Consider the following 12,247-nt stretch of genomic DNA (forward strand, 5'->3'; position numbering starts at 1 on the left):
CCAAACATGGACAGGATTCGAGCCGCATGTTGGCGGAGCTGCGGCATCGCTTCAGGAATGAAGCGAGTGAACTGTGCTGGCCCCGCAGTGTCGTACTTTGCCTTCAGTGTCCCGTTACATTGCAGTTCTATCAGCTCCATCTGCATTTCTACAGGTGCGGTTTCCACATTGACTGCAAATGGGTTGCGAAGCAGCTCGAAGTTACTTTTCTGTGCCTCAAAGTCACTGAAGCGCCGTGCGAACTCAGTGCGCAGCGCGCTGAGTTTTTCAGCAAAGGTGGCATTTGGGAAAACTGTGGCACTTTCTTGGTTCCGTATTACTTGGCAACAGGGAAAGTGAGACAAGTTGCATTGGTGCATTTGTGTCTCCCATAAGCGCAGCTTCACTTGAAATGCCTTCACTGCATCATGCATATCGGTTATTATGTGCTCCCGTCCCTGGAGTTGAAGGTTTAAAGCGCTAAGATGCGACGTTATGTCAGCCAGGAACGCCAACTCACATTTCCACTTTTCATCCCGCAGAACTGTGCAGTCTTTCCCCTTACTGTCCATGAACTGGCAGATTTCCTCTCGCAGCTCAAAGTGTCTTTTGAGAACTTTTCCCCGACTTAGCCACCGGACCTCCGTATGATATGGCATATCGCCAAACTCGCTATCTATTTCCCGCAGAAAAGACTGGAATTGGCGGTGATTTAAACCGTGGGCTCTGATAAAGTTGACGGTTTGTGTTACAGTGTTCATCACATGATCCATTTTTAGGACTTTAGCACTCAGCGATTCCTGGTGTATGATGCAGTGATACACTGTCAACTCACCGGCACAGTTCTCCTCCCGCATCTTTGAGCGCATCCTTCCCACCAGTCCATTTTTTTCACCACACATAGCAGGTGCGCCATCTGTTGTAAGTCCAACGAGTTTTTCCCACGGCAGTTTCATGTCGGTTACACTTTGAAATACATTTCCAAAGATGTCTTCTCCTTTCGTTGTCCCGTGCATCGATTTAATGTCCAGTATTTCCTCTGTTACGCACAAATTGGAATCCACACCACGGATAAATATCGCCAGCTGTGCAGTGTCAGTCGCGTCAGTAGTTTCATCCACGGCAAGGGAGTATGCAACAAAATCTTTTGCTCTTTCAATCAACTGTGTTTTCAAATCAGTCGCCATCTCACAAACCCGATTAGCAACAGTGTTTCTGCTGAGGCTTACATTTGCAAACGCTCGCGTTTTATCTGGACAAAGGACGTCGCACACTTTCATCATACAATTCTTTACGAATTCCCCCTCGGTAAACGGCCGTCCTGATTTGGCGATCTCTTCGGCCACAATGAAACTTGCTTTCACAGCAGCTTCACTTTGTGATTTTGCTTTGGTGAAAAACGTCTGCTGGGATGTCAAATTCTTCTTCAACTCCTCTACCTTTTGTAGCTTCTGTCCTGCGCTCAGGTTTTTGAATTTGTTCTCATGTTTCGTCTCGTAGTGCCGTCTTAGGTTATACTCCTTCATTACAGCGATATTACTCCCGCAAAGGAGACACACTGGTTTACCTGCAATTTCAGTAAACATATACTCATTCTCCCACCGGCTTTGAAAGCCTCGGTTTTCAGAATCAATTTTTCTCTTGGCCATTGTTGGGGTCTAGCTTTGATTTGATATTAGCGTTGTATACATCAACAGACCGCGAACTTGAACCGCGGCTTGCCGTTGGCGGCAATTGCACTGCATCATGGGATTTGTAGTGTGTGTTATTGGGGCGTCATATCACAGGGCCATTAAAAACAGATATATAAAACGATTTCGCGGGCCGGATATAATTGTATGGCGGGCCGGATGTGGCCCCCGGGCCTTGAGTTTGACACATGTGTGCTAGACCATGCTGCCTGTGATCAGAAGATAAACAATCATACCAGATAGTTTTGTGCCCAAACATTTAAAATAAAGTATGTTAAAATTGTTGTGGAGGTTTTAATTGTTATAATTAATGTTGCACTGAAGTAAGTACTTATATGTCCGACTGGTGCAGGTTATGGGAAAGAAGTGTGGATGGGCAGGGCACGCCCTGTGGGCAGTGACTTGGAGCCCCTCCCTAAGAGAGAGAGGCTCCTATTGATCAATCCTGGCATTTGGACTGGGCTCAAATTCATATGACAACAGCATGATTTTAACCAATGGGGTGTTTTTGTTGGAAATCCTATAGCTAAATTTGGATGTGGCCAGAATCTCGCATTAGTCCCCCTGTATCCTATGCATGTCATTGATCTGCAAACAGGGGTATTGTTTAATGGACCTTTTCTCAGGCAAATATGTTGTTCTTCCATGTCTATAACGGGTGGCTTCCCCAGTATGGATGGTGAAGTGAAGTGGTTAAAAGTTGTTGAACTTTATTTTTTTTAAGTCTGTGCTCGGAGTTCATGTGAGTGCTCTCCAGAGGACTCTGGATATTAGATCCACTTGACCTTGCTTTATGGTCCTACAAGCCGGGGTAGTCTCAGGAGGACAGATCCTTTCAGCATCCTGGCTGCCCCTCGGCACTCCCAAACACTATACCAATGTGTCTTGCGATGGATGTGTAGCTAGGGGTGATGGGTGATGGAGCAGGATTACAGGTTTGTGTAAGTGATTTTGTTGAGACTGAAGCTGAAAGGTTTGTGTCTTTTGCTGAAAAAGTGTTTTCCTTTCATGGAAAGGCTGGGGTTGTGAATCAAGGCAGCTCTCGTTCTCTCTTGGGGAAGTGAGCTAACCTGCCAAAGCCAGCCTGCAGCTGCAGAGATTATTCTCTGGCTACAGAGCCAAACCCACCGGAAAAATCTCACTACTGTTTCTTTGCCAGGTCATCTGGCTAAATTAAGTGGTTTGCATTTGGCCCTAGCATAATGTATTGCTTCTCCAGTCTTCTGCAGGGAATTATCACGTTCCTTTGTGCCTGCACCGTCGTGTGATTTAAGGAATACTATCTGGGACCATGTCTTTCTCACTTTTCTGTACAGCTCTGAGCACTGCTGGTTTTCCAATAAATATTTGCAATATTATCCAGTCTTTTGGTACATCACCATCTGGTGGTACAGGAATCATGATCTACCAACCCTAAGCATTTGTGCCATGGTCTTCATTGGGGTTTTTGGGGTGCTTGGTGGGGACTGTTTGCCTTTCCTCTCTGTTTTGAGTTTTGTGCTTGTATTTTAAGCTGCTGTTTCTCCTGAACTGTAGACTTTCTTTTATTTGTTTTGGAATTTGTTTGTCAGCAATTCAGGCTGGATAGTTTAATCTTGATCAGGCTCTTTCTTCTGATGTGGAAAGGAAAGACAACATTCTTTACTGAACTGCTCTGTGGTAGAAAAGGGGGAGAGCCCAGGCGACTTTTTGAAATGTGGTGTGCAAGGGGAGAAAGGACTTTGCCCTTTGGAACCTTAAATATGTGTGACTCCTTAGCTAATAGTCCCTTAGCTAGCAAATGATGACCAGATCTGATTTTCTACAGATTGGGTACAGAAACTGAATGTGCACAAAAGATTTGCCAGTGGCAAGATGCACACTTTTCATATTGCATTAGTGACATTTTACCACAATTACAGTGTTTGTTACCTATCATGGATAGAAACCCTGGCATATCAGGGTTTCTATCAGAAGATTTTAGAGGAGGATTGAGAGTGCAGTCAACAAGTGGTCTCAAAGTGTGCCCCAGAAGTGGGAGAAATTGGGGATCTTTTAAGTAAATGAAAAGTTTGTTTTACTTTAATTTTATTGTGGGAGTAGACTGTGAGGAGAGGGAATGCATAGGATTACAGAAGTGTTTAGAGCCACTAGCCTTTCGAGCAGAGGTACTGAACTCTATTCTGTGGAGAAGGCTAAATACCATTTTTAATTTTGGTTGTCAAGGCAGAGTAAAAATGTAAGACTTTACGGAGATTTTCAGAGAGATCAGGTTAGAATGTTCTTTGTGTAGAAACGAAATTGTTAACTATTTGTTTAGTGCCTTATTGTTGCATTCAGCATTACTTAGTTGGAAAATCTGCCATCTTTTAGGCCCACTGCTATTTCCACCCTGGGTTTCTCTTCCTTCTCATCCTCCTTCCTGTTTTCTCTCTTCTCGTTTCTTCTCTCTGCATATTCTGACACTAACTTAAACAATGAAAGAGTGAATGCTTACAATTAACAGGGTTAGGTTTTAGGTTCTTTGCAACCAGAAGGGCTAAAATTCACTTTTAAAAAGAATGGAAACTTAAGTTCTGCAAATTCTGAACATACTGCATAAATAAATCATATACCTAGATCCTGCCTCTGGGTCTTGTTTGACACATCTGCTCTAGAGGCTTTGGGGAAGCCCATGAATGTTTTGGTCTTTGATCATTATGTCACATGGCAACTAGCCTAAAGGGGAAGGGAGCCCAGTATAGCCAGGCTTCAAATCCTGTATTAGCTGCAGACTTTCACTTTGGGATGGCTGGGCCAATTAGTTGCTTCTCTTGTGTAGTCACCCCACCTTCTACATACAAAGGGCTGTGTCTTAGGTGAAATTCTCTGGAGGCAGAAGCATTATGGCAATGAAATTGGGTGGCAAAGTAGAAGGGTCTAATTCTTGGTTCAGTTCTTAGTTGTACTATGTAAAGCCACTGGTGTGTCTACTCTAGCAACATGGAAGAGAGGAATGGTGAAGATCTAAGTCTGAAGGAAATTGATTTTTGTGGGATACCCTCATCTGATCTTAATGAGTGATTCTCAGTTGGCACTCTAGAGGAAGGTGGAAACTCCTTCAATTGACAGTGTGTCACTAAGCAAACAATGATAGAATGAATACAGAATGGGTTAGAGCAGGGGTTGGCAACCTTTCAGAAGTGGTGTGCCGAGTCTTCATTTATTCACTCTAATTTAAGGTTTTGCGTGCCAGTAATACATTGTAACATTTTTAAAAGGTCTCTATAAGTCTGTAATATATAACTAAACTATTGTTGTATATAAAGTAAATAAGGTTTTTAAAATGTTTAAGAAGCTTCATTTAAAATTAAATTAAAATGCAGAGCCCCACAGATTAGGACCCGAGCAGTGTGAGTGCCACTGAAAATCAGCTCGCGTGCCGCCTTTGGCATGCGTGCCGCAGGTTGCCTACCCCTGGGATAGGGAATAATGCTCAGAGTATTACAAAATGTTTATATAATCAGTGATGCATCCTCACCTGGAATACTGTGTTGTCTTATGGCCAACCCATCTCAAATATTTTATCAGGCATTGAAATGGTGGGTGACAAATGATTAGAGACATGGGAAGACTTCCAATCTTTTCACATTGTCCTCATATAGAACTTTTTGTGAATGAGAGACTATGATAACGGTACACTCAATTGGGTAGAAAAGGTAAACAGGGCACTCCTGTTTACCCTTTCTGATAAAGTTAAGGGGACATTCAAATGAAAATTGAAAGGCCACAAACTTAAAACTGAAAAGAGAAAATTCTTTTTTACACAACAGATAGTTAAAATGTGAAACTTGTTGTCAGTAATATCTTGTGATAGCTTAACAGGATTCAAAGGATTAGACATTTATGTGGCTATTCATGATCCATGAAATGCATATAGAGGATAAAGCACCTAATGTGTAGAACGGCCTGTAACTGACCAGGGTTAGAAGGAAAAACTTGTCAGGTTATTCCATAATTATCCATATTTGGTAGGGTTACCATATTTTGTGCCTCCAAATGGAGGACACTCCACGGCCCCCAGCCCCGCCCAACCCCGCCCCCTCCCCAAAGTCTCCGCCCCCTCCCCTGCTTCCCGCGAATATTTGATTCGCGGGAAGCCTGAAGCAGGTAAGGGGGATGTGGGGGGAGGAGGCGCGGCCCAGGCTGGCCCCCCGGCTCGGGCCCTGGGGTGCCGGCCCCGGCCGACCACCCCCGGCCCGCCCAGCACTGCCGGCCCCCGGCGGCCCGGCGCACCCCCCCGCCGGCCCGGCTCCCCGCGGGCCCGGCCGACCCACGGGCCCGGCCGGCCCGGCTCCCCGCCGGCCCGGCTCCCCGCCGGCCCGGCTGACCTCCCGATTTTCCCGGACATGCCCGGCTTTTGGGGATTTCCCCCCGGACGGGGATTTGAGCCCCCAAAAGCCGGACATGTCCGGGAAAATCCGGACGTATGGTAACCCTATATTTGGGCTTCTCACACCTCCCTTGAAGCATCTGATAGTTGGCACAGTCAGAAGCCAAATGCTGGACTAGCCGGACATCACATCTGACCCAACATGATAATTCCTGTGCTAATTGTCTGTTTTCTCTTCTCCCACCTAGCTTTCTGCAAAGGGCGAATTGTGAGGGTGCCCAAAAGCCCACTCATTCGAGTCGAAGGTACAGAGACGGTGATCCCTTGCAATGTTACTGACTACGATGGACCCAGTGAGCAGAACTTTGACTGGGAATTTTCCCAGGGAACTGGCTTTGTGCGGATAGTGAGTACCTGGGACTCGTTATTCACCTCCCAGCAATACCAGAAGAGGGTTGGCAGCGGGGAAATCGTGCTGAGGCGGAGCAGCAATAATGCTGTGGAACTTCTGATCAGAAGTATCCAGCCATTCGACCAAGGAGAATACAAGTGCATCACTCCCAGCACAGATGCCACTGTTCAGGGAAATTACGACGCTACAGTCCAAGTGAAAGGTATTTCCACAGGGTGAGGGGTGTTTGTAATCAGTACCAGACAAATACATACCGCTGGGTGTTCTCATCATGTTGTGCATCTATACAGTCCTGAGACTAGGCATAGCCCCGTTTTGTCTAAATTCCTGTTACTGGTTATGTGTATGTGGTTCCCCCTCCCTCCAGGTCCTTTCCTAAAGCCACCCTTCAAAAATATGCTCTTCAAAGGGTGGCAACAGCAGAGGGAAGTGAGATAAAGAGGCGAAGGAGTTACATTATTGTAAATGCCACCAAACTTTTTCATATTACCAACTGCCAAAAACCAACAACAAACTAAAAATGGTTTGTTCTTAGAGTCCAGGATGCTGCAAATTTACAGTCTTTCCAGATTCATAGATTGATAAAACTTCCTGTATAAAACCTAGAACTTCTCCTAATTCCTAGAACAGAGCTTTTAGAACAACATCCAATCCTGATTTTATAGACTCATAGACTTTAAGGTCAGAAGGGACCATTATGATCATCTGGTCTGACCCCCTGCATGATGCAGGCCACAAAGCCATCCCTACCCTTTCCCTTGACTCTGCTGTTGAAGTCCCCAAATCCTGTGGCTTAGAGACTTCAATTGGCAGAGAATCCTCCAGCTAGCGACCCCTGCCCCATGCTGCGGAGGAAGGCGAAAAACCTCCAGGGCCTCTGCCAATCTATCCCGGAGGAAAATTCCTTCCCGACCCCAAATATGGCGATCAGTAAAACCCCGAGCATGTAGGCAAGAGTCTCCAGCCTGACCCTCGTTAGCCATTTTAAAATTGTCAGTGGTGGAGAATCCACCACAACCCTTGGTAAAACATTGGTGGTTGTTGTGGCAGGGAGGATAACTTAGGAGGGGGAGAAGGAGGATGTTTTGTAGCTGAGGTAATGTCATCTAGGAGTTTCCCAGTGAGGTAGGAATAGTTTACTTTTTTTCTAGACAACATGCTGTGTTCCTTCAGCAGCAGCATCCTGGCTTATCTCCTTTGATGATAGAAAAGGAGTTTTTTTCCCCCTTGGTGTTTCTTCTCCGAATACCACAAAAACAGCTAGGCCTGTCCCTGGGGATGTATAATAGGTTGGAATGGTATTGCCATGGGCTTGCCCTAGAGAGCAGAACTAGAGGGAAAGAGGTGATGATAAAATTAAAGACTTGATTCCTGAAGTGGGTGGCTTGCTCTGATAAAATACCTGGGGTTTAATGTGACTTTGTTTTTTGAGGGGACAGGAAGGTTGTGGGGGAGATGAGAGTGATTTGTCCAAGAGTTGCTGTGGGAATTCAATATAATTGCAAAGTTGGGTCAGTCAGCCAACAGCATTTCCCATCCCCTCTCTTTACCATTTCTGTAAACTCTCATATATTATTCTGTGTGTTTTATAATGTTTTCTTCTTTGAATAGTGATTGCCGATGGCTTAACTGTGAGTGGATCTAAAGCTCGGTCCTCGAAACCTCGCCAACTGTCTGAGGGAGACTCATTTGAGTTACGCTGCTCAGCTTCCACCACCTCCTCAGAACACACTCACCTGCAAGTTACTTGGGAGCTCAAGAATGGCCCAGCCTGGCAGGAAATCCTCTCTCTGACACACGAGGGCAAGTTCCAGCCCAGCCCGGAGTATGAAGAGCGCTACCTTAGTGGAGATGTGCGCTTGGACACAGTGGCAAATGACATTTACCGACTCTCTGTATCCCAGGCGCTGCCAATGGATGAGGGCCTCTACAGGTGTCTTGTGAGCGAGTGGGTGAAAGATGCAGATAGTTCCTGGCAGAAGATTCAGGAGAAGAATGTGGAAGTAGCAAGCGTGGTAATCCAACAGACTGGTGAGTTTCAGGTGCACAGGTCTCCTTATGACTTGTAGCCATGCCACACCTAAGCCATGGCAACTTGTGAGAGCAGAAATGAAGGCGGGAAAGCCTGGGTCAGTACTTCTGGGAGAACCTAGATTGCTGCAGGAGGTGATACTGGAGGTTCTTTTCTTTTTGAGTCAGTGCTGAGACAGGGCCTCAGCATAGTGCTGGGGGAGAGGTGCTGTTGAGGGCTCTGTCTTCTAAATGAGGTATAACATCCAGATTCCAATCACTTACGGTATGTCTACACAGCAATTAAACACTCGCATCTGGTCTAGGTCAGGTGACTTGGGCTCACTGGGCTGTAAAATTGCTGTGTGGACATTTGGGCTTAGGCTGGAACCTGGGCTCTGGGACCCTCCCCCACTTGGGGTCCCAGACCTCGGGCTCAAACGTTTACACAGCAATTTTTAACCTGGCATGCTGAGCCCTGTGAGCCTGACTCAAGCCAGTCGTGGCTGTGCCGCGGGTCTTCTTTCCGTTGGAGACATACCCGTATGGTCATTTAATTTCCTATCGGACCTCCCAAGAGCGGGGTTGTTACTGTGTCTTGGTGACATTTCTACTTGGGTACTTGTACTTTTCTCTCCCCAAATTCCTCTTGCCTTTTACTCTATTTTCTGTCCTATGGTGTTAAACAGCAGCCTCACTTCTCCCCAGAGATGTCTGTGCTTCAGTGGCAAGTGTGTAAGGTTTGCTGTATATAGCTTTTCAGGGTAAAGACCAATATCATTTCAAAGTATGACTGTTTAGCTCTGCTTGTGTTCATTTTGCCGCTCCCAGCCCATTGGACTGCTTGCTCTGTAATGTTGGCAACTGTTTAGCAAGGAATATTTCTGAGCACTGTGGCACACCAGAGTAAGACACTGTAAATTACATGTGTTTAGGAAACAAAAAGACTCCTGGTGCTGGGTTGTGAGTATCCAAATATCTCTTGCCCACAGACTTCATGAACAGATACACCGACCACATAATTGTGCTAGCCCTGCCAAAGTGTGGGGTTGGGGGAGTTGTAACAGTGATGCATCTTATCATGTAGTAGTTGGTGGAAGAATAGGCATGATGTCCCCTCAGAAATACGAGAGTGATAGTTTAGGAAGTGTGTGTGACAGACTGACAATGTCCTGAATAAACTTTATGGAATTAAGACAAACTATTGAATTAAGTTACATTTATTTAGTTGGGTTTGGTACCTTTGGGGTCCAAAATGCAATTGTTTGTGTTTCTGTAGAATTGTATGTAACTTTTCTAGGGACTTGACTAATGTAAATGTTAGGAACTTCAAAAGACTTTTTTGGACAATGTGTGTAAAGTAGATTTCCTAGAATATACGGGGTGTGGGGGTGGCGGTGTGAGGAGAATGCAAATTATCCACTTTGAATCCTCCCTTTTGAAGCTACAACCAGGGGAGGAAAACCAATTGTCCACTAACTACCTGCTCCTGGAAACTCCAGCTCTAAGACCCCTGAACTGTATAAAAGATGTTATGAGGGTGCTGATTGTGAGCTGAAGCTGTGATGAACTTGTGACCATAAAATCTGGATGGGGTTTGGAAGTATTATGCTGCTAGAGGCTGCGTTAGGGTTGGGCGATTATCTGGTGAGCTTACCACAATGTGTGTAGATTCTTTAGTGTTTTCTCTGTAGTGGTTTTTATTTTAAGAATAAAATAGGTGTGGTCATTTATACCTCTGTTATCAGTCTCTGAAAAGAAAGCAAATAGGTGAGGTTGGGCAGTCTGCTTGTGTTGGAAATAACACAGTGTGGGCAGGGAGCTTGGCAGCCTGGAAATTCCCTGGTCAGAAGGAAGTGAGGTGTTTGTCTCCACCCAAGAAAGGCAGCAGCTGGGGAGCTGGAAGCCTGAGAGGGGGTGCCCTTGCTGGATTGCTGAGGGGAAATATAGGTGCAGTTCTCCTGAACTGAAACAGTGTGTTCAGGCAGTAGAGGAATCTGCCATGTGAAATCCTTTGTCATAGAGAAAACCCAGAACTTAGGGTTAGATAGCTAATTCTGGTTAGTGGCGCTTAGCTGTGAGCTCTGCTGGATCAATCTGCTCCCTCTTCTCTTGGGGTATGTCTGCTAGACAGGAAAGCTCTCAAATGCTCTCTCCAGAGTCCTGGGGTACAATGCTGAGTAAGGGCTCTAATTCTGGCATTGTCTTGTCAAGTTCATAAATTTTTGAGAAGTTGGCTTATGTAGGTGGGATTTAATCAGTGGTTGAATGAAGGGGAGGCACTAGCGATCAGCAACAGCAGGGAATGCATTTTTGATGATGATTTTTATTTTGTTACAGGCTTTTAAATTCAGCCTGGTCAATGGCAGCACTAACAATTTGTCAGGAGCATGAGGCCAATCCTAAATCGCATAAAGTTGAGTAGATCACATCCTCCTCCTTGTATACAAAGTGGCGGGTGGCCCAGTGTCCCCTGTACATGCCGTATATACCATCATCATTCAACGTGGCCTGAGGGCTTGGCTTTGGAGAGCATTATATGCTGGGTCCTGTAGTCTCTGTAGACTGTACCTCCATATTAAAGACAAAGGTGGACGCAACGTATTCCAGGCTATTTTGGCCGTCCTGGACACTACAGTCTCTTCTGTAAATAAGGAGGTTTGAACCTGCAAATCTGATCTGGTACTGTTAATTTGTGCGCATGACTAGCTATGTAACTTCATGAACTCGTTACTGCTAACCTTGTCCTATTACCACCTTCCCTTCTATTGTTTGTCACATTTGCTTGCCTTGTTTTAAATTTGAGTCTAAGATCTCGGGCACAGGGACTTCCTCTTCTTTCTATGGTTAAGTGCACCACCTAGCATGATGGGACTGTAATCCTGAATGGGGCATTCGGGCACTTCAGTGATAATAGATCAAAGGAAGCTCAGGAATGAGGGGAGGAGTGAGACTCTTACAAAAGTATCTCTTGGTTTATAAATCCAGTGTTTGAGTTCCCATTGCTTGTGTGAAGATACTTACGTTTCTTGGAAGATCCCTTCATCTTACAGAGGAGTTGTAATATTAGTCTATTACAACCCTGCAGAATTACTGTGAAGCTTTTACTAGCCCTCTCTACTCATATCACGATGATCATAACAGGAAAAACTAATGACACCTCAGTCAGCTGTGAGGAGGTACTTGGGGCATGTAGGTGACTGCAACTCTGCAAGTCTGGTATACTGTGGTGTCAGATTGAGCCTTCTGACTTTTCTGTGCTGTCAGATGCAGCGGTAAACTGTGAGAGGAGTAATTCTTGGTTTTAAAGACAAGGGCTTTGATGATTGGAAAAAAAAACACAGGTTCTTGCATTTATATAGTACCATTTCCAAGAATCCCTAAGTGCTTTACAAACTGATAGACATTATGTACAGGAATGAGCATATAGATAGAAATCACTTCACCCACCATAGAAATGCCCAGCCACCTTCCGAGATGGACACATGGCCACAGTTAAGGAACATGTAGCAACTCTGCTTGTACAGGGTCTAGTAGAATTGGGCTCTAATCCTTGACTGGAGTCCTTGGGATCCTCAGGTCCCTTAAGACGCCAATCAGGGATTAGAGCCAGATCAACCAGTGTACAAACAATAGCTCAAACAGTCCTTGGACATGTGGATAAATAAATAGACAAATGAAGGAGAGGGAACAAGGTAACAGACACCTGACAAGTCTTGCAGCAGGAGGTAAATAATAGCACTTGTTAACAAAGCATAGGAGATTAAAAGTGTGGAAGTCCCTCCTAATACACGCTTTTCATTA

The 12,247-nt window shown here is 45.2% G+C and overlaps 1 protein-coding gene across 4 annotated transcripts in view; it reads left to right on the forward strand.

The window, feature by feature from the left end:
• The window catches only part of PTGFRN (prostaglandin F2 receptor inhibitor), a 144,702-nt gene that overhangs the window by 79,494 nt on the left and 52,961 nt on the right, over positions 1 to 12,247 (forward strand). For all 4 annotated transcript variants that reach the window (XM_065575230.1, XM_065575221.1, XM_005310169.4 and 1 more), the window contains 2 exons: positions 6,270 to 6,635; positions 8,045 to 8,464. In XM_065575230.1, the coding sequence (XP_065431302.1) occupies positions 6,270 to 6,635; positions 8,045 to 8,464 (786 nt within the window). The remainder of the gene's footprint in view (positions 1 to 6,269; positions 6,636 to 8,044; positions 8,465 to 12,247) is intronic.

This window comes from Chrysemys picta, chromosome 1, assembly GCF_011386835.1.
Source record: "Chrysemys picta bellii isolate R12L10 chromosome 1, ASM1138683v2, whole genome shotgun sequence".
Lineage (NCBI taxonomy): Eukaryota > Metazoa > Chordata > Testudines > Emydidae > Chrysemys > Chrysemys picta.